Source organism: Brachycentrus maculatus, unplaced genomic scaffold, assembly GCF_059751285.1.
Source record: "Brachycentrus maculatus isolate JH-2025_06_01 unplaced genomic scaffold, ASM5975128v1 h1tg000685l, whole genome shotgun sequence".
In the NCBI taxonomy this organism is placed as follows: Eukaryota; Metazoa; Arthropoda; class Insecta; order Trichoptera; family Brachycentridae; genus Brachycentrus; species Brachycentrus maculatus.
Window position 1 is genome coordinate 180337 of NW_028281417.1, and position 23169 is coordinate 203505.

At 42.5% G+C, this 23169-nt stretch overlaps 1 protein-coding gene across 1 annotated transcript in view; it reads right to left on the reverse strand.

The window, feature by feature from the left end:
• LOC148300616 (unconventional myosin-Vb-like) overlaps window positions 1-23169 on the reverse strand; it is a 57596-nt gene that overhangs the window by 19744 nt on the left and 14683 nt on the right. The window contains exons 9-19 of the mRNA XM_088274541.1: window positions 22781-22917; window positions 21474-21672; window positions 20518-20705; window positions 19335-19525; window positions 17911-17991; window positions 17332-17470; window positions 15091-15248; window positions 12179-12353; window positions 11330-11419; window positions 3073-3257; window positions 1993-2249 (exon numbers count right to left, since the gene is read on the reverse strand). Of these exons, the coding sequence (XP_088130667.1) occupies window positions 1993-2249; window positions 3073-3257; window positions 11330-11419; window positions 12179-12353; window positions 15091-15248; window positions 17332-17470; window positions 17911-17991; window positions 19335-19525; window positions 20518-20705; window positions 21474-21672; window positions 22781-22917 (1800 nt within the window). The remainder of the gene's footprint in view (window positions 1-1992; window positions 2250-3072; window positions 3258-11329; window positions 11420-12178; window positions 12354-15090; window positions 15249-17331; window positions 17471-17910; window positions 17992-19334; window positions 19526-20517; window positions 20706-21473; window positions 21673-22780; window positions 22918-23169) is intronic.

Genomic DNA, 23169 nt, shown 5'->3' on the forward strand with positions numbered 1-23169 from the left:
GAAGACTGCAGATATTCCAGTGAGATAGGTTAGGTGGATACAGACGACTGCAGATATTTCAGTGAGATAGGTTAGGTGGATACAGAGGACTGCAGATATTCCAGTGAGATAAGTTAGGTGAATACAGAGAACTGCAGATATTCCAGTGAGATAGGTTAGGTGGATACAGAGGACTGCAGATATTCCAGTGAGCTAGGTTAGGTGGATACAGAGGACTGCAGATATTCCAGTGAGATAAGTTAGGTGAATACAGAGAACTGCAGATATTCCAGTGAGATAGGTTAGGTGGATACAGAGGACTGCAGATATTCCAGTGAGCTAGGTAAAGGTGCTAACAGAACCTATCCTAACCTAACCAGGACCTTGACAGGACACTGCAGACTGAAGAAACACATGACGAAAAGTGGACTATATGATTCCCTAGTGTGCAAATTTTGTATGGAGGATAACGAAACACCAAACCACATTCTCTATAACTGTGACGCACTCGCTCGCAATTGGAGTCACATCCTTGGAGGACCTCTACTGGACTCCGAGAAGGTGAAGCTCCTACCACCAAGGCAGGTCGTGAGCTACATGACTCACATAAGTCTTGAGAGTGAGCTATGACACGGAGGGAGGTCACAATAGACCTAATATGGTCGAAGTGAATATATATATATATATATATATATAGATAGATAAAACCCTTATCCGCACCCCAATGGTGCATAGGGCACTGCTTCATATAAACGCAGTGTTATCTCGATCGATTACACATGAAGGAAAGGTGATCAGCCCTCCACTTCAGGTACCAGCCCAGTGTAATATTGAATAAATATTAGAGTGAAAAAATCACTTATATTTATTAAACCCCCCTGGGAATCGAACCCGGGACCTCCAGAACGGTAGGCGAGCATGCTGACCATTACACCAATATATATAAAAAAAATTATTTATTTATTTATTTTTTTCATATATACATTTACTAAATGTATTACGGCTCTTTAGGCATGGCCTGTGTTGAGCCGAATACTAACATGTTCATACAATTTTTATATATTTTTTAAATTTTTTAATATTATTTGTTTTTTTATTATTAGATTATATACATTACATACAGGAGATACAAAAATTATTTCCAGTATAAAGGTTTTATAATAAAATAATCACACCTGGACTTTAATTCAATCACTTTCTACCTTGTCCCTTCCAATGCGAAGCAACCATTGACGGACACTGTTCTTGAAGACTTGATCACTACTGGAAAACTTCAAGGTTTCGGGCAGGAAATTAAATATCTTTGGAGCAAGGAATGAAACAGTTATTTGCGCAAAACTTGTTTTAACGGATGGGCCAATATAGTTTTCATTTTATGTATTTATTTTAAATCAAACACAGATTTTTTGAGTCTACTAAGTTGTATTTTATTAACAAAAAACACATAAAAAATTAAATTGTGACAATTGTTTCGCCTTGTTAGGGCATTATCAAACGCATGTGAAGATCAAATGGACTACGGTCCTTATGTAGCTATACAATTCTAAGTGACAGTTTTGACACGTGCAGCAATAATTTATGGGAGACAACAGTAGCTAATGGGGGATGTAGGTATGTACCCTTATATTTATTTTCTGGGAAAGGAAGAATTTATTGACATGGCCATATTGAGAATTAATATTTTAAAGCTTAATACAATTGTTTTATGTGTTTTTTGTTAATAAAATACAACTTAGTAGACTCAAAAAATCTGTGTTTGATTTAAAATAAATACATAAATTTAAATGGAGTTCTACAAATTAAACGCCAAATCAATAAATAGTTTTTATTTAACGCTGCCCGGGTTCGAATAATTTGTTGCGATCTTACCTTTTCCATTTTATTCCAGAGGTGAATCAGTACTTCCTTGATGAACAGTTGCCGTGCGTCTAGGACCGTGTAGCTTGTAAATAGCTCATTGGATGGGTGTGTCGAGTTACATTTATTTATGATTCTTAATACATAAATATATACCTTCTCGGTTGGAGTGCGTGTCCTGGGCGGTCTGGGCGAGCTGCAGGTGCGCCGCCTCGATTTCCCGGCGCCACTCGGACGCGGCGCGCGCGTGCTCGGCGTGCTCGCGCGCGCGCTCCTCCACCAGCTCGATGGTGTTGCCGCGCTCCATGGCCAGCTGCGCGTCCAGGGCTTCCAGGCGCCCCTCGCGCTCGCGCACCGTCGCGCGCAGCTCCTTCACCAGCGCCTCCAGCGAGCGCATCGGCTCCAGCTTGCTCCTGGGGAGGGAGAATATTCATTATTTGCAAACGTTCAAATAAGATTGGGTTGTGTTTTATTAGATGTTAATATTACTTAAGGTTATAGTGAGGCGTTACTTGAGATCATGTTAGGATATGTTATGTCAGAGTGATGGCATTAATAAAGGTCATGTTAAGATATGTTATGTTATGTCACAGTGATGGTACTACTTGAGGTTGTGTTAGGTTATGTTATGTCAAAGTGATGGCATTACTCGAGGCCATGTTAGGATATGTTATGCTAGGTCCAGTTATACTAGAGTGATGGCATTACTTGAGGTTATGTTAGGATATGTTATGTTAGGTCCAGTTATGCTAGAGTGATGGCATTAATAAAGGTCATGTTAGGATTTGTTATGTTAGAGTGATGGCATTACTAAAGGTCATGTTAGGACCAGTTATGCTCGAGTGATGGCATTACTTGAGGCCATGTTAGGCTATGTTATGTTAGGACCGGTTATGCTCGACTCATGGCATCACTGAAGCTCATGTTAGGATATGTCATGCTAGAGTGATGGCATTAATAAAGGTCATGTTAGGATATGTTATGCCAGAGTGATGTCATTACTGAAGCTCATGTTAGGATATGTCGTGCTAGAGTGTTGGCATTAATAAAGGTCATGTTAGGATATGTTATGCCAGAGTGATGGCATTACTGAAGTTCATATTAGGACCAGTAATGTGAAAGTCATGGCATTACTCGACCTCATGTTAGGATATGTCGTGCTAGAGTGATGGCATTACTCGAGGCCATGTTAGGATATGTTATGTTAGGTCCAGTTATGCTGAGAGATGGCCATACTTGAGTTCGGCCAGGTCGGCCTGCAGCGGCGCTATCTGCTTGTTGTCCTGCTGCAGGTCGCTCAGCCTCTGCTGCAGGGAGATGATCTTGTTCTCCAGCCCCTTGTTGAGCTTCTTCACGTGCTCCACGGAGCGCGCCTCCGCCTTCAGCCGCTTGAACCGGCGCCTCGCCAGGAACCGCCGCACCTGACAAGCGAGCGAGCACCTTAACACATTGTTAGCAGGAAACGCTTGAAAGCGTCTCTTTTGGTAGAAAAAGAGTAGAGACTGAGTTTCTGCGGACTAAACTGTATCTGGGGGAGTGAGTTTTTACTCCATTATTTTTATTAACTAATTAACTAACTAACTAACCATCACGCCGCTTTCCCGTAGAGGTAGGCAGAGAGAATAGAGCGCCACACCACTCTGTCCTTGCAAACATTCTTCGCCTCTTCCACATTCACGCATCTCCTCATACACACCCGCCGATTATTACGACTCCTAACCTGACCACTTTCAAGTATTTGGCATACCTGATCGTGCCATGTTTTTCTCGGTCTTCCTCTGCTCCTTTTTCCAATTACATTCGCCTCATAAATTTGTTTTACCGTTCTTTCCTCACTCATTCGTTCTGCTTGTCCAAACCATCTCAACACACCTTTCTTAATTTTATCGATAATGCTTATCCTCAGCCTTGCATTCCTTCCTTATTTCACTATTCGCACATCTATCATACATCGTTTTGTCGCACAGTATTCTGAGAGATGGCATTTCGACTGCATTCAGTCTACTTTCATCCTTCTTTTGCCAACTCCATGTTTCACTTATGTATGTGGCTGTATATATATTTTGGTATAATTTTGGACATCTCAGTTGTACTATAGCGATGATGGCATAAACCATATATGATATATTTTAAGCTGTATTGTTTGGTTACATTTTTAATTGAAATTCCGTACGTTCACAATGGAATGTTATGGAGTTATGTGAAATTCCAACCGTAACGGTGTACAAAGCACTGTGTCGAAGTGATGAAATATGTGAGATGGAAGATGTCGCCAGGTGGGGAGGCAACGAAGGAGACAATGGTGTGCGCGTGTGAGGAGAATGGAACCATCCAGACTTCCTTACATTGCACTGTACGGCCAACCCCAAGGTAGAGATGAATTGACAGCTGGGAATCGACATCACAAGAGGATAATCCCTCTTAAAAACAGGCCACAAATTTATGAATTTTCACAGTAGACACCTTCTCTGTGTTATCTCAACGCATTGTTTCCATAAAAGCATCTTTTCCATACTGTCGGTAGAGAGCGGGAGACGCTTGCGAGCGTTCTATTTGCTTACTTTAGGTAGAGCGCGAGAGACGCCTGCAAACATTGAGGGTCGGGCGGCAGACTGCCAGAGTATAATTAGGGGCGGGGTTGGTGAACAAAACCTCCCAACAACAGTGCGTTGACCATCCGGCCATAGTCACAGTATGAGGAGAACACCAGAGATAGACCAACTGACTAACTAACCGCCACGCCATTTACCGCAAGGGTAGGCAGAGAGAATAGAACGCCGCACTGATCTGTCTTCGCAAACAATCTTGGCCTCTTCCACATACATGCATCTCCTTACACATACCCGCCGATTATTCCGACACCTGACCTGACGACGCACAAGTATTTAAAACACTCGATCGTGCCAAGTCTTCCTCTGCTTCTATTACCAACCAAATTCACCTCATAATTTTATTTTACCACCCTTTCTTCACTCATTCGATCCACATGCCCAAACCATCTCAGCACACCTTTCTCAATTTTATCAATAATACTTATCTCGGCCTTGTATTCTCTCCTTATATCCGTTCGAACATATATCATACATCATCTTGCCACGCATTCGCCTGAGAGATCGCATTCCGACCTACTTTCATTCTTCCTACATCCAACCACATTCGCGTCATAATTTTGTTTTACTCTCCATTCAACACCACAGATGGCTATCATAAATATGAAGTGTCCAAGTCTCGACAAAGACGAAGAAGACTGTTGTGAGATACAAACCTCCACCATTTTCCCCAGGCTGTATTCAGAGGGCTTCAGAAGGGCTTCCAACACTCTGACAGATCGCACAAAGAGATCCAAAAAATGGTATAACACAAAATGGGTGCTATTCACGGCACGGTGCGTCAAAAATAGCACCATTCTCCGTTCGTCAATCCGGAATTCATTATCGTAAACCGAGCTAGAATCGGTTTACATTATTTAGAATCGATTTCCCAAAGCAGTTCGGAATGTGATATAAACTCTCAATTTGACCTCTTGCGGAATGTGATATTAACTCTCAATTTGACCTCTTGCGGAATGCAATATCAATTCACAATTTGACCTCTTCCGGAACGTGAAATAAACTCTCTATTCAAACTCTTCTAGAATGTGATATTACTCTCAATTTGACCTCTTGCAGAATGTGATATTAACTCTCAAATTGACCTCTTCCGAAATGTGATATTCACTCTCAATTCGACCTATTGCAAAATTCACATTTTATATTGACTCTCAATTTGACCCCTTGCGGTTGTGATATTACTCTTAATTTGACCTCTTCCGAAACGCAATGTAAACTCTTGATTTTGACCTATTCCGGAATGTAATATTGAGAAAAACACGCGAAAAACTACTGAACCGAGTGTGCATAGTAAGAAACTGATTACAAATGGACAAGTGTGATATGGAGAGGTGACAAAAACTATCAAAATAAATACTGCAGTCTTATTTCATTAACCGTTTTAGTGCTGACATTTTTTTCTTAGATTTATTTTTTTCTTTTTTTTTTTTGGATGAAAGGATGAAAGCAGAGTGAACGCTGTTGAAATGCGCTCCCTCAGACGAATGTGTGGAAAATCATTGTATGACAGAATGAAAAACGACGATATAAGAAAGGAATGTAAGGCTGAACGAGGAATAATTGAAGAGATTAGGAAGAGCTCTTTGCGGTGGTATGGACATGCGGAGCGAATGGATAGCGGGAGAATGACTAAGAAAATATATGTGGCGAATGTGAGAGGGAAAACAGAACGTGGACGACCGAAGAAGACTTGGCACGATCAGATCAATCAGAACCTAAAATCTGGCGGTGTCAAAAGTCTGCGTAATCGGAGGGCATGTATGACTAGATGTATGGATGTGAAGGAGGCGAGGAGTGTGGCGTTCCATCCTCTCTGCCTACCCCTGCGGGGAAACGGCGTGATGGTAGTAGTAGTAGTATTTGTTTATTGAACGGCTAAAGCCTTTAACATAATACATATATACAGTATCTAATATAAAAATACACTAATGGAGAAACAAAAAGTCTTTTACATAAAATAATAATAAAATAACAAATAGTAAGCACTGGTCAATACACGTCTCCTTCACACACCATCAGCGAGCAGCGAGAGAGAGTGAAACACAACGTTTACATTTACCCATTATAACATGGAGAAGAAATGCTGAGAAAGTACACACTTCAAGGTGAAATTTATGCTGAAATTGTCAAAGATTTTGAAGCAAAAGTCAATATTTGAGAGAAATAGTCTATTTTGCAAAGAATGTAAGGCTGAGATAAGCATTATCGATAAAATTAAGAAAGGTGTGTTGAGATGGTTTGGACATGTGGAGCGTATGAGTGAAGAAAGAACGGTTAAACAAATTTATGAGGCGAATGTTAGCGGGAAAAGAAGCAGAGGACGACCGAGGAAAACTTGGCACAATCAGGTATTCCAAATACTTGAAAGCGGCCGGGTCAGGAGTCGTAATAATCGTCGGGCATGTATGAGGAGATGCATGAATGTAGAAGAGGCAAAGAATGTTTGCAAGGATAGAGTGGTGTGGCGTTCGATTCTCTCTGCCTACCCCTGCGGGGAAGCGGCGTGATGGATAGTTAGTTAGTTAGTTTTTTAGTCTATTTTGCATACACCTAATAAATAAATGGGGCAATTTTGCAAGAATGCCTTCAGCAATATCAGCATACTTATAAGAAAAAAAATTCAGCACTTTATATAGATCAATATTTGAGAAAAATAGTCTATTTTGTACAAACTTTATAAAAAGGACCACTTTTGCAAAAAACACGCTTAGAATGTCCAAAATAAAGTCTCTAAGGAGCATATCTGGCAAGAGTCTTCGAGGTAGAATGAGGAACGCCAGGATAAGGGAAATATGCGAGATGGAAGATGTCAGTAGGTGGGGAAGGCAACGAAGGAGACAATGGTAAAGAATGCAACCATCCAAACTCCCCCACGTTGCACCGCACGGCCAATAACAAGATAGATGACTCTCGGGCAGACCACCAAAGAGATGCTGGATGGATCGACAGCTGGGAATGGCATCGCAGGAGACTGATCCCTCTTAAAAATAGGCCACAGGGCCTACAACAAGATGAAGAAGAAGAAGAAGAAGAAGAATGGTACATAGTGGCCAACCGATTTACTAGGGAATTTATCATGTCGACATATTGATCTCCTAAATCAAATAAAGCTTAGCGTGCGTCCAAGAGGTACTAGGCAAAAATCTGTATTCCCAGTATTTGTACATAATGCAAACTATGCCATGTTCTCTCCCATTCCGCGGCTTCACATGTTAGCCAATGCTTTTGCAAGCATAGATTTATTTAATATATTGTTATCCACCTTGAAGTGTGTACTTTCTCAGCATTTCTTCTCCATGTTATAATGGATAAATGTAAACGTTGTGTTTCACTCTCTCTCGCTGCTCGCTGATAGTGTGCGAAGGAGACGTATATTTACCAGTGCTTACTATTTGTTATTTTATTATTATTTTATGTTTAAGACTTTTTGTTTCTCCATTAGTGTATTTTTATATTAGATACTGTATATATGTATTATGCTAAAGGCATTAGCCGTTCAATAAATGAATAAATATTGTCGCCATTCGGGTGCAAAGGGTAAAATTGGTCAATATTTGAGAAAGATAGTCTATTTTGCACACACCTAATAAACTGGGAACAGAGTGAATGGTGCACTGAAATCAGTTATAGCAAATAAAAACCTGTCAGTGGAAGCTAAACTGGCAGTGCACAACGGAGTCCTGGTTCCAGCTCTAATGTATGGAAGTGAAACATGGAGTTGGCAAAAGAAGGATGAAAGTAAACTGAATGCAGTCGAAATGCGATCTCTCAGAAGAATGTGCGACAAAACGATGTATGATAGATGTACGAATAGTGAAATAAGGAAGGAATGCAAAGCTGAGATAAGTATTTTCGATAAAATTAAGAAAGGTGTGTTGAGATGGTTTGGACATGTGGAACGAATGAGTGAGGAAAGAACGGTAAAACAAATTTACGAGGCGAATGTAAGTGGAAAAAAGAGCAGAGGAAGACCGAGAAAAACATGGCACGATCAGGTATGCCAAATACTTGAAAGTGGTCAGGTTAGGAGTCGTGACAATCGACAAGTATGTATGAGGAGATGCATGAACGTGGAAGAGGCGAAGAATGTTTGCAAAGACAGAGTGGTGTGGCGTTCGATTCTCTCTCCCTACCCCTGCGGGGAAGCGGCGTGATGGTTAGTTAGTTTAGTTAGTTAGTCTAATAAATAAAAAGGACCAATTTTACAGCAATATCAGCATACTTATAAAATATACCAGTCAATGTATTTCGATTCTCAGCACTCTAAAGGTTGATATATGGAAACGTGAGAAGACTGGAATGCAGGATGGCAGATTTATGATAGATATTAAGATACAAAACGTAATATGATAAGTTTTTAATCAACTCGGTTCAAATATTGTTATTTTTTCAGAGAGATAAGCACAGCTAAGGCAAGGATTATGTTCCCCATACTTGAAGCCCACTCGAGTTTTGGTGTTATTACAAAAAGTTAGATATCGCAGTTAGCTTGATCTATGCTTGGATAAAAATGTGGAAATAACTAACTAACCATCACGCCGCTTCCCCACAGGGGTAGGCAGAGAGCATAGAACGCCACACCACCCTATATTTTTTTATTTATTTTTTATTCATTTAACCGGATCCACGCGGCTCGCATAACCGTATGTGTTTTCATAAAACATTCCCTGTACGCGGCTGACATAACCGTTTGTGTTTTTACTTTACTCCAAGTTTCGAACCTCAGTTCAACTTGGAGGGATTATTTCATGGTGTGGAACTTTGGATAAAATAATACGTCAATCCTTGGCCTTATGACATCTGTTGAAATATCTGACTAATAATTTGTAACATCACAAGGATAAATAAAAGAACAGATCCCTGATTTTTCTTGCGGTCGGTAATTAGTCCGCGCCATAATCATGCCCTATATCTGTCTCACTCTCGACGCTACGCATCGCCAGTGGGTAAGAGTGACACACGATGCGTGCTTTGATTTATTTATGTTACGATCTTATTTGTTTATATTACGATATATTTCAAGAATAATGTGACACGAGTGTATTATAGAGTACCAAAAAGGCACAATGAATCCCATTGAACGTTTTTGTTTAGGAAAATAAATCGTTTCTTAACTAAATACATGATAAAAGTAATCATTTAAAAAACGGCGAAATACCGCCGCGCACGGGCGTCTCTCAGGAACAAAGTGAACGCGGTTAAAAGGTTAATATATTTACATTTTTATTTATAACATAATACATTTGAATCATTTATACATATGGAGAACTTTTATATTTCGATTCGCTGTGTCTCTCCATAAAAGAGACTGTGCTCTTGTGCTTGGAGAGAGACTTACACTCGTGGTTTAGTGTGTCTTTGCCACACCACTCTGTCTTTGCAAACAATCTTCGCATCACTTTGCACACGTGTAACATTCAACAATTCTAACCATGACGCTCTTCGCCTCTTCCACGTTTATGCATGTCCTCATACAAAACCCGCCGATTGTTTCGACTCCTAACCTGACCGCTTTCGAGTATTTGGCGTACCTGATCGTGCCAAGTTTTTCTCGGTCTTCCACTGCTCCTTTTTCCAGTAACATTCGCCTCGTAAATTTGTCACCGTTCTTTCCTCATGCATTCGTTCTACATGTCCATCACAACACACCTTTCTTAATTTTATCGATAATGCTTATCTCAGCTTTGCATTCCTTCCTTATTTCACTATTCGAACATCTATCATACATCGTTTTGTCGCACATTCTTCTGAGAGATCGCATTCCGACTGCATCCAGTCTACTTTCATCCTTCTTTTTCCAACTCCGTGTTTCACTTCCATACATTAGGGTCGGAACCAGGACTCCGTTGTGTACTGCCCGTTTAGCTTTCGCTGATAGGTTTTTATTTTCTATAACTGATAAAAGTGAGGAAATGATTTGGAAAACTATACCCGTACATGTGGTAGGGTGAGTGGTTCATTTTTAGTCTTGGTTCGGCATCTTTAAGGGTGTTAAACAGGGATGTGTTATGTCACCACGGCTGTCTAATGTATGGATGGATAATTGAAAGAACTGACAAAAGATGAATGAAAGTACACTGTCAAAATGCGATCTCTCAGACGAATGATTGGCAAAATTATGTATGATAGATGTTCCGATGGTGAAACTGGCAGCACACTATTGAGTCCTGTTTAAACCCTTAAGCCTAATATATGGAAGTGAAGCATGAAGTTGGCAAAAGAAGGATGAAAGTAGACTGAATGCAGTCGGGATGCCTTCTCTCAGTGCAGCAAGACCATGTATGGTAGATGTACCAGTCGTGATATAAGGAAAGGGTGTAAGGCTGAGATGAGCACTATCCAGCAAACTAAGGAAGGCGGCTTGGGATGGTTTGGGAAGGATGAGAGTAGACTGGATGCAGTCGGGATGCCATCTCTCAGTGCGGCAAGACCATGTATGGTAGATGTTCCAATGGTGATATAAGGAAAGAATGCAAGGCTGAGATAAGCATTATCCATCAAACCAAGAAAGGTGTGTTGAGATGGTTTAGACATGTGGAACGAATGAGTGAAGAAAGAACGGTAAAACAAATTTATGAGGCGATTGTAGTTAAAAATAGAAGCAAAGGAAGATCAAAAAAAACTTGGCCAATTCAAGTATTTTAAACACTTGGGCGTGGTCAAGTCAGGAGTCTACGAGTATGGAAGAGGCGAAAATTGTTTGCAAAGACAAGTGGTGTGGCATTCTATTCTCTCTGCCTGCCCCTGCGGTTAGCGACGTGATAATAATTCAGTAAGTCAGTAACAAAATCTCAGCTCCGCAGCGGCCCCACAAGTATGTTCAAAGCGGTAAGTAAAAAAATATTCTGGTCAATTAATTATTTTGATAAAATAAATTCACTCACGGCAGCTTGACATATGACGACCTGCTTGCGCATTTTGGCGTACCTCCTGCGGGCGAGCCAGCCGCGGACATGTCGCTGTATGGTGATGGCCTGCAAGGAAATATGGAAACAATTTAACCACACCACATAAAAATATCTAAAAAATATATAGAGTTAAAAGTTACTAAAAACGGCTGAAAAAACTTTTTTCAAATCTAATATTTATTCAATATTGCCCTGGACTGTTACCTGAAGCGGAGGGCTGATCACCTTTCCTTCGTGTGTTGTTAACGATCAAGACAACACTTTGCTTATATAATGCAGTGCCCTATGCACCATTGGGGTGCGGATAAGGGTTTGAAATGAAAAAATTAAAAACTGCTGAAATGCGAATGCTTAGATGGTCAGCTGGAGTGTCCCTTAGAGACAAAATGAAGAGTTCACGCATTCCTGGCAGCCTGGCTGTAACAGGCATCAATAGTAAGGTAGAGGAAAGGCAATTGGAGGTGGTATGGGCACATAGGACGCAGAGAACCTGGTCATATAGTGAACCAGGCAATCGCCATGGATCTTCTTCATTGGTCATCTAAATAAACATCTAAATAAGCATATTCGCCTCCATAGTGTAATGGTCAGCATGCTCGGCTACCATTCTGGAGGTCCCGGGTTCGATTCCTTGGAGGGGTCAAATATTTATTCAAAATCACCCTGGACTGGTACCTGAAGCGGAGGGCTGATCACCATTCCTTCACGTGTTAATGATCATGATAACACTGCGTTTATATGCAGTGCCCTATGCACCACTGGGGTGCGGATAAGGGTTTGATGAAGAAATAAGCATATATGATGAGGAAGAAGAGTCCCACTCACGGCGTTGTTCCTGCGCATGTCCCGGAAGCGCCTGCGCGCGAGCATGCCCCGGGCGCGCGCCTGCAGGCCCAGCGCGGTCCTGCGCAGGCGCCCGTAGCGCACGCGCTGCAGCCATCCGCGCACGTGCCTCTGCAGCGTCACGGCGGCGCGCTGCCGGCGCAGCTGCTGCGCCAGTCTGCGGACACACAGCCCCGTCAACACCTAGTCTATTCCTCCGCACACTCAGCCCCAACCCCTCCTAGCTAACCAACTGAACTAACTGTTTACTATTATTTTTTTTTACATCTCATCAAAGATGAAGAAGTATGTGGAAGTCTGGGCATTTACGGGGCTGACGACCGTCATAGGCTGGTTTAACCTTTCCCGGAGTAAAACAATTGATGTCCAACTTTCTCTGGGGAGTGGGTTCTTTTTACATAAATTTACATTTTTTTTTTCATTAAATTGATGTATTATGAAGATATAAATTATGTTAAAATAATTCAAATAAAAAAAAACACCTAAAATTTCGAAATATTTTCCAATTATGACAAAATTACACGCAAATATCCACAGATGTCATTGCTATACAAGTAACATCATACTAACTGACAGACGGACTTCGACGTTCGTAAACGTCGATACTCCTTTAAGGAAAATTTGCACTGACGTTCATTGAGGTTCATACTCCCGAAAAGGTTAAGTGATCACTTTACACACGTGTAACATTCCCCGATTCTACCCATTATTGACAACCACACTACTCAAATTCTTGGAAGTTCTATATATGTGAACCAATTTTGAAACATTATTCTTCAATCACTAGAACCTCACTAGAGACATCTATTGGTGAGATGAAAAGTAGCTTTTTATTGAGCGGAAACTCTTTTATTAGTGTGTGAGGTCCGAATCCTGGATTAAAATCACATTTTCATTTTTATTATTTAAGCTTATAGACTGAGAAATGCCAAGATCAGGGAAATATGCGAGATGGAAGATGTCGTTAGGTGGGGAAGGCAACGAAGGGGACAATGGTATGCGCATGTGAGGAGAATGGAACCATCCAGACTCCCCCACATCGCATTGTACGGCCAACCCCATGGTAGACGACTCTCGGGCAGACCACCAAAGAGATGGGCCGATAGCTGGGAATCGGCGTCGCAGGAGGCTAATCCCTCTTAAAAACAGGCCGTAAGGCCTACAATAAGAAGAAGAAGAAGAAGAAGAAGCTTATAATTTGACCAGATAATTTATTTACAACATTTTGTGAAAAGTATTTGGACACACTCAAAATGTTGTAACTGTTTACTGATCAATGTTCATAGAAAATCGCCTAAATTTATTATATTTCAAGTAAAATGGGATGTTTATTGGATTTTGAAAACATGAAAACATCATTGCTCAAGACAACCACCTCGGTTGGCTGCTCGAAAGCTACTGCTGACTGCAGCGCATGATACACACACGCGTGGTGCATGCAATTCTCGACTCGGTTCATTACTAGAAACGCATCTGAGAACTGAGATGGCATATTCTCAGTAAATATTTATTTATTTATTTATTGAACGGCTAAAGCCTTTAACATAATACATATATACAGTATCTAATATAAAAATACACTAATAGAGAAGCAAAATGTCTTAAACATAAAATAATAATAAAATAACAAATAGTAAGCACTGGTCAATACACGTCTCCTTCACACACCATCAGCGAGCAGCGAGAGAGAGTGAAACACAACGTTTACATTTATCCATTATAACATGGGGAAGAAATGCTGAGAAAGTACACACTTCAAGGTGGATAACAATATATTAAATAAATCTATACTTTCAAAAGCATTGGATAACACGTGAAGCCGCAGAATGGGAGAGAACATAGTTTGCATTATGTGCAAATACAGCAAATACAGATTTTTGCCTAGTACCTCTTTGACGCACGCTAAGCTTTATTTGATTTAGGAGATCAGGGCTGTCCAAAAAATTGTTATAAATTTTTGTTAATATCTGTTTAATGTGTCCGCCTCCGTAGTGTAATGGTCAGCACGCTCGGCTACCGTTCTGGAGGTCCCGGGTTCGATTCCCAAGGGGGGTAAAATAAATATAAGTGATTTTTTCACTGTCATATTTATTCAATATTACCCTGGACTGGTACCTGAAGCGGAGGGCTGATCACCTTTCCTTCATGTGTAAACGATCGAAATAACACTGCGTTTATACGACGCAGTGCCCTATGCACCATTGGGGTGCGGATAAGGGTTTTATTATTTATTATTATAATGTGCACGATAAATGGTGATTGTAACAATTTATTTTTTCCATTCAATGCGTAAATTTATTATGGCGGATTACCTAAAATCTGAACTTATTATTTATTACATTTATAGATATTATAATAAACATATCTGGCAAGAGTCTTCGAGATAGAATAAAGCACGCCAGGATCAGGGAAATATGCGAGATGGAAGATGTCAGTAGGTGTGGAAGGCAACGAAGGAGACAATGGTATGCGCGTGTGAGGAGAATGGAACCATCCAGACTCCCCCACATCGCACTCTACGGCCAACCGCAAGGTAGACCAACTCCCGGGCAGACCACCAAAGAGATGGATCCACACCGCAGGAGGCTAATCACAAAGAAGAAGAGAAGAAGAAATTTATCTTTTTTTTTTATAAACTCATTGCATAATTTAGAGATTTTGGATATAAAAAAACAATACAACAAAATTTAAAAATTATTAAATAACCAGTTGAATTTACTTGTCTTTGCAAATTTGCAGAAATTCCGTGCCTCTTCCACATTCATGCATCTCCTCATAACCTTTCTTAATATAGGCTGCAAGGCCTACACCGAGCAGAAGAGAGAGAAGAACATATTTATGGAGTTATTACAAACAGTGTGCACTAGTCACACATGACCGGGAAGGGAGGTTACCTGCGCGCGAGGTAGCCGCGCGCGTGGCGCTGCAGGCCGCACACGGCCGCGCGCAGGCGCAGGTAGGCCTTGCGAGCCACGTACGCGCGCAGCTGGCTCTGCATGATGATGCAGCACCGCCGCAGGTGCTCCGCCCGCAGCTTCTCCAGGTACGCCACCTGCAACGCACAACCGGACACGTCCGTAACCGAGACAAAGCTAACGGGAGTGCCTCTCTGGTGCCACCAGTGTTTCGCAAACTGTGTACCGTGGTGATAAGCTGGTACGCCGCGGAAAAAAGATAACACTCTTAGAAACTGCTGAAAGATATTATTTTTTGACATCTCATCAAAGATGAAGAAGAATATGGAAGTCTGGGCATTTACGGGGCTGGTTATGCCTGTAGGAAGATATGCGGAACGATACCTGTTCCATGTGCCTGAGGGGGTATTCCCATAAGGGGTTCTTCTACATTTTTAACCCATCGGCCTACCTGCCGCCAAACCTTGGCGGTAGGTATGTTTTTACATTTGCAAATCAGTCGCGGTTTAAGCCACACCCCCATCTGTGGTGATTCATATTATAAAGATACTTTATTTTTGACATCTCATCAAAGATGAAGAAGAATATGGAAGTCTGGGCATTTACGGGGCTGACGACCGTCATAGGCTGGTTTAAGTGATCACTTTACACACGTGTAACATTCACCAATTCTATCCATTATTGACAACCACACTGCTCAAATTCTTCGAAGTTCTGTATATACGAGACAATTAAGAAATCTTGTTCTTGAATCACTAGAACTTCACTAGAGACATCTATTGGTGAGATGTAAAGAAGCTTTTTACTAAGCAGAAACTCTTATATGAGATGTCAAAAATAATATGAAAATGACTCCTGTAATTGGAGATAATCCAGATTTTGTGAACAAGTATTTGGACACACTCAAAATGTTGCTAAATAAAGATACTTTAGTGTGACATCTACAAATCAGTAAAGAAAGCTTTTTGTAATGTATTATTTCTTATAATTTTTATACAAATTTACTGACGACACTTGACCAAAGATGTCCCTGTAAGGATAGAATTATCCTTTTGATTGGAATATCAACTAATATCAGTTAGAAATCAAAACTTTACATCCCAGGTATAATGTTTAATTGATTTTTTCAAGTTTTCTTGTTAATTCATCACATTTCTGATCTAGACACACGATAAAATACGTCCATAATAGTTATATGTACCATATTTATTGGTAAAACAGTAAAAGATATAATTTTATGAGATAGTTTATTTTTATAACTCGGTTGAATTTGAACGCCGTTGACGCCGCAAACACGCAAGCGTTGTGATTGGCCGGACTGTTTTGTACCGCAAACATCAATCTGTTTAGTGCGCGGTACCTTTTTCTGCATTTGCATTTCTGCAAAATATTAGCGCCTCATTGTTTGACAAACCATATCACCTCCCCTCCGGGCGGGGCAACTTTCTTACTTGCGGGGATACATTCATTTAGTGTCTTTGTATACATGATTTGAAAAAAAACTGATATGCGGATGGGTTAACAAGAGCCTTCTTACTTAACCTTTTAACCGCATTAACTTTGTTCCTGAGAGACGCCCGTGCGCGGCGGTATTTCACCGTTTTTAAAATTATTACTTTTGTCATGTATTTAGTTAAAAAACGATTTATTTTCCTAAACAAAAACGTTCAATGGGATTCATTGTGCCTTTTTGGTACTCTATAATACACTCGTGTCACATTATTCTTGAAATATATCGTAATATAAACAAATAAGATCGTAACATAAATAAATCAAAGCACGCATCGTGTGTCACTCTTACCCACTGGCGATGCGTAGCGTCGAGAGTGAGACAGATATAGGGGATGATTATGGCGCGGACTAATTATCGACCTCAAGAAAAATCAAGGATCTGTTCTTTTATTTATCCTTGTGATGTTACAAATTATTAGTCAGATATTTCAACAGATGTCATAAGGCCAAGGATTGACGTAGTATTTTATCCAAAGTTCCACACCATGAAAAAATCCCTCCAAGTTGAACTGAGGTTTGAAACTTGGAGCAAAGTAAAAACACATACGCTTATGTCAGCCGCGTATGGGGCATGTTTTGTGAAAACACATACAGTTATGCGAGCCGCGTGGATCCGGTTAATTTCGAATCTTCGTTAATGTACTTACAATCAAATAAATTGAATTGAATTGAAAAGTTGTATGAAGCTGTGATATTCTCTCGCATTACCTGTCCAGCCCTGAAGAAGATCTTGGTCTTCCCGAAGCGGTACTTGTCTTCGTCCTTGATACAGTTGTGTATGATGCTGGAGCAGGTGGCCCTGTAGTCCTGCCGGTTGATGTACTTGGAGTGACACAGCACCCGATACCTGCAACCGCAATCTCACATTGACAAACCATACTGTTCTTCAACTTACTGCGCCACTCCAGGCTGGTACAATCATAGTGACCAGTTTACCTTCCACGCCGCCTTGTAGTATAATACCTATCACTCGCTATTTCTCTCCCCTCATACAACGGCCCAAGCACTCCACGCTGAAGGTTGGCAATCATCGTGTCAGTCTGCAGCCGCTCTGAGCAGCGCCCCAGTGCTGCAGCGGAGCCAGGATATACGCGGAGTTGCCGAGCCAGGATATACGCCTTCTTCCTACGCTGCGTTTACCTTCCACGCCGCCTTGTAATATAATACCTATTACTCGCTATTCTTCTCCCCTCATACAACGGCCCGAGTACTCCACGCTGAAGGTTGGCAAACATCGTGTCAGTCTAGGAAGAAGTCTAGAGCGTTAAGTGATTGAAAGACGGTTACCTGAGGAAGAACTCGGAGTACAGCCACCGAGATGGGAATCCAGCCGCCGATATCCTGATGGTCTCCAGTACTCCACAAGCCCTGGAAACAAAACAATAGTTAAATATTGCTCACTCCCAACTACGTTTTCTTTATTTTAGGCACTTTTTAAGAGACTTATCACAGTTACAACTAACTAACTAGGGTGAGACACCTATAAAATTTATATATCATATGTATTCTGAGTTGTCCAGTCCCTTATTTATTAAATAAAATAGAAAGAAGAAAAAATATGTTGAGGTTGGCATCGGAGCACCATTCCCTCTCCCACACCTATAGTACTGGTACATCTCTAGTAAGATGAACAGTCCAGGGTGGCATCGGAGCACCATTCCCTCTCCCACACCTATAGTACTGGTACATCTCTAGTAAGATGAACAGTCCAGGGTGGCATCGGAGCACCATTCCCTCTCCCACACCTATAGTACTGGTACATCTCTAGTAAGATGAACAGTCCAGGGTGGCATCGGAGCACCATTCCCTCTCCCACACCTATAGTACTGGTACATCTCTAGTAAGATGAACAGTCCAGGGTGGCATCGGAGCACCATTCCCTCTCCCACACCTATAGTACTGGTACATCTCTAGTAAGATGAACAGTCCAGGGTGGCATCGGAGCACCATTCCCTCTCCCACACCTATAGTACTGGTACATCTCTAGTAAGATGAACAGTCCAGGGTGGCATCGGAGCACCATTCCCTCTCCCACACCTATAGTACTGGTACATCTCTAGTAAGATGAACAGTCCAGGGTGGCATCGGAGCACCATTCCCTCTCCCACACCTATAGTACTGGTACATCTCTAGTAAGATGAACAGTCCAGGGTGGCATCGGAGCACCATTCCCTCTCCCACACCTATAGTACTGGTACATCTCTAGTAAGATGAACAGTCCAGGGTGGCATCGGAGCACCATTCCCTCTCCCACACCTATAGTACTGGTACATCTCTAGTAAGATGAACAGTCCAGGGTGGCATCGGAGCACCATTCCCTCTCCCACACCTATAGTACTGGTACATCTCTAGTAAGATGAACAGTCCAGGGTGGCATCGGAGCACCATTCCCTCTCCCACACCTATAGTACTGGTACATCTCTAGTAAGATGAACAGTCCAGGGTGGCATCGGAGCACCATTCCCTCTCCCACACCTATAGTACTGGTACATCTCTAGTAAGATGAACAGTCCAGGGTGGCATCGGAGCGCCATTCCCTCTCCCACACCTATAGTACTGGTACATCTCTAGTAAGATGAACAGTCCAGGGTGGCATCGGAGCACCATTCTGGACACCTATAGTACTGATACATCTCTAGTAGGGTGAACAGTCCAGGGTGGCATCGGAGCGCCACCCCGAGACGCCCACTGCATTCCAGTGCCGGACTCACCGCAGCTGCTGCACGGCCCGGCGCGGGTCGTACTGGAAGGGGCGCTTGTCGTCGTTGGGCTTGATGCAGCGCACGTAGTGCGGCGTGGTGGAGTTGAGCGAGGCCATGAGGGCGCCCAGCGAGGCGCGGAACTGCGCGCCCACCGTCTGCTTGTGCTGCTTCGTGGCCGGCCGCTCGGGCAGCACCGACACCTGCAATAAATAGATACATACATCTACCTGCCGATGGTTATGCCTATAGGAAGAGTATCAATGTATTTGATGAGGCATTTTTATCCATTGCTGTGCAGTATGATGGATAATCCTGAAATTATCCGGAGCATCGGTCTGTATGTTCCGGATAGTTAGCTAAGACAGCGTCGGCATAGATTGTTTCACATTCCTATATACAGGTCCAGAGGTGCCGACACCTGCAAACAGCCACACAACTAGCACAGGTTAGGTTAGTACTCTACGCACTCATGTGTATTATTTTTCTTCAAACCCTCATCTGCACCCAATGGTGCATAGGGCACTGCATCATATAAACGCAGTGTTATCTTGATAATGAGCACATGAAGGAAAGGTGATCAGCCCTCCGCTTCAGGTACCGGTCCAGGGTAATATTAGAGTGAAAAAATCACTTATATGTGTATTACTACAGATGTCTCAACAGATTCTCAACAGAGACGAAGAAAATTTATTTATAATACACTAACAGGCAGAATGATGAAACTTTCACAAGTGTATTTAATGATCAACCCAGTCAACGACAGCTCGTGGATCCTTGTAGATTTTTAGACTTTCGTATTTCAAGCGGGCGGCACGTATCTTGTGTCACGCGGTCATGCCACATGAACCCTAGACTCCTGGAGGCATGTCCCATGAACCCTAGAGGCTTGCACACCTGGAGGCAAGTCCCATGAACCCTAGAGGCTCGCACACCTGGAGGCAAGTCCCATGAACCCTAGAGGCTCGCACACCTGGAGGCATGTCCCATGAACCCTAGAGGCTCGCACAACTGGAGGCATGATGCATCAACCCTAGAGGCTCGCACACCTGTAGGCATGTCCCATGAACCCTAGAGGCTCGCACACCTGTAGGCATGTCCCATGAACCCTAGAGGCTCGCACACCTGGAGGCATGTCCCATGAACCCTAGAGCCTCGCACACTTGGAGATCCACAAGTGGCAGACGGCACGTACCTTGTGCCTCACGGCGGGCGCGGGCGCGCCCAGCTGCAGGTCCTCCCCGGAGCAGAGCGCGGCCAGCAGGCCGGTGGCAGCGCCGTGCAGCAGGCGCACCTGCTCCTCCAGCACCGTGTCCCGGTTCTTGTCCAGGAACCCGGTCGCCTGGTACAGCACGTCGTCCGCAAAGTGCTTTATCACAAACGCTGCAATACCAACATCCGATGATGGGCAGTCACAACTTTATTTTCATCTCTTTTGGCATCTCAACACAGATGAAGAAGTCTGGGTGTTCACAGGGCTTATTACCTGTCATCGGCTGGTTTACCTATGGCAGGTCTAGAAATTACTCATCGGGAATATTATATGTATATATATGACTTATGTACATAATATGTTTTGAAATAAATCAATAAATAAATAAAGGTCGTAGAATGTAAATACCCAGACTTCTTTATTCTTCTAAGAGGAAAAATCCAGATTGGTAAACAAATCTGTAAAATTTGTATAAAGTATTTGAACATACTGAAAATGTTCTTCGAAATGGATTTCAATTGTTTAGTACAAAATAAAACTTTGTATCATGAGATGAGTGAGTGTACAGTGAGTGGGTGGGCAATGAGTGAGTGTACAGTGAGTGGGTGGGCAGTGAGTGAATAGACAATGAGTGAGTGGACAATGAATGAGTGAGTGTGCAGGGAGTGAGTATGCAGCGGGCGCTGAGTGGGCGGATGATGAGTGGGTGTACAGTGAGTGGGTGGGCAGTGAATGTGTGTGCAGTCGGCACTGAGTGGGTGGACAATGAGTGAGTGTACAGTGAGTGGGTGGGCAGTGAGTGAGTGGACAATGAATGAGTGAGTGTGCAGGGAGTGAGTGTGCAGCGGACGCTGAGTGGGTGAATGATGAGTGAGTGTACAGTGAGTGGGTGGGCAGTGAGTGAGTGTGCAGGGAGTGAGTGTGCGGTGGGCGCTCACCTTCGCTGTGGAAGCGCGGTATGGAGAAGTGCTTGGAGGCGGCGCAGCGCAGGCGCAGCTTGGCGGCCCAGCCCGCGTCGGAGCCCTGCGGCACCCGGCACTCCTCGTCCAGCAGGTCCAGCACCCCGAGCCGCGCCTCGATCAGCTCGATGCACGGCTGGTTGTCGTAGAAGTGGATCATGGTCCACGTGATGTCCTCCTGCAAGTACACATGCCACTCGGTCAACTAGTATGACTAGCTCATTGTGTATTTATTGGATGTTAGACTTTGTGTTGGGGTATGCATTAGCCTGTGCTAGAGTGTGTTTCATGGCGCCTGGCATCATCGCCTGTGGCGAGAAGGGGACAGCAAGGAAGGGGACCTAGAAGCTCACCCTGAGGTACTCCTTATTAGGATGTGCTTTATTATCCTTTATGTTAGAGACGTGTGTCAACCTTTGTGTTACGGTGTGCATTAGTATTTGTGCTAGGGTGTGTATTTTTCTTTATGTTAGGGTGTGTGCTAACCTTTGTATTAGCTTTTGTGTTAGGGTCTGCAATAGCCTTTGTTTTATGATGTGTATCAGCCTTTGTTAGGGTGTTCATTAGCCTTTGCATTAAGGTATGTTTTACTGTTTGTTTTAGAGTGTGCGTTAGCTTTTGTATTAAGATGTGCGGTTAACCTTTGTGTGAGGGTGTGCGTGTTAGCCTTTGTGTTAATCGTTAACACAAGAAGTAAAGATGATCAGCCCTCCGCTTCAGGTACTACCTGAAGCGGAGGGTCCAGGGTAGTATTGAATAAATATTGAATAAATATTAAAGTGAAAAAATCACTTATATTTATTTGACCCCCCCTGGGAATAGAACCCGGGACCTCCAGAACGGTAGCCGAGCATGCTGACCATTACACTACGGAGGCGGAAAAATGAACAAAGTAAAAAAAATATATATATATTCCTTGGTATGGAGTCTAGGTAGGGGTGAGTCTTGTATGTTTTTTTTATTTTAGTTTTGAAGGTTTGATAATTTTTTATAGATTTTAAGTTTTCCAGAAGTTTACTAAAAAAAAATTACCTACGTACGTATAATGGTTTAACGCTGCTGTTGTTTTAAATCTGTGCAATATGTGATTATTAGAAAACCTAGGGTTACATGAAATTTGCACTTCACGTTTGTGTTAGGGTGTGTGTTGCTCTTTATGTTAGGGTGTGCGTTAGCCTTTGTGTTGGGGTGTGCATTAGCCTGTGCTAGAGTGTGTGTTTCATGGCGCCTGGCATCATCGCCTGTGGTGAGAAGGGGACAGCAAGGAAGGGGACCTAGAAGCTCACCCTGAGGTACTCCTCTTGCTCCAGCTTGAAGACGTGGGAGTTGAACTGCTGCTGGAGCTTCTCGTTGGCGTAGTTGATGCAGAACTGCTCAAAGGAGTTGATCTCAAACGTCTCAAAGCCGTATATGTCCAAGACACCTTCAAACACACAATGGACATGGATTACACAGTGTTCTGGTATCTCAGCATAGATGAAGAACAGTTGCGGATGCCTTGGGGACTTTTCTTTTTTATATAAAAAAAGAGAAATATTTGTGTTTTTTATTATTTACAGAAACACTTCAAATTCATACTATTTCTGTGAGCCTAAGCGGCTCATTATTAGAAATATGTATCAAATTGTGGTAGAGTGGGTTCGAACCCTGAAACTCTGACTCAAGAGTCATCAAA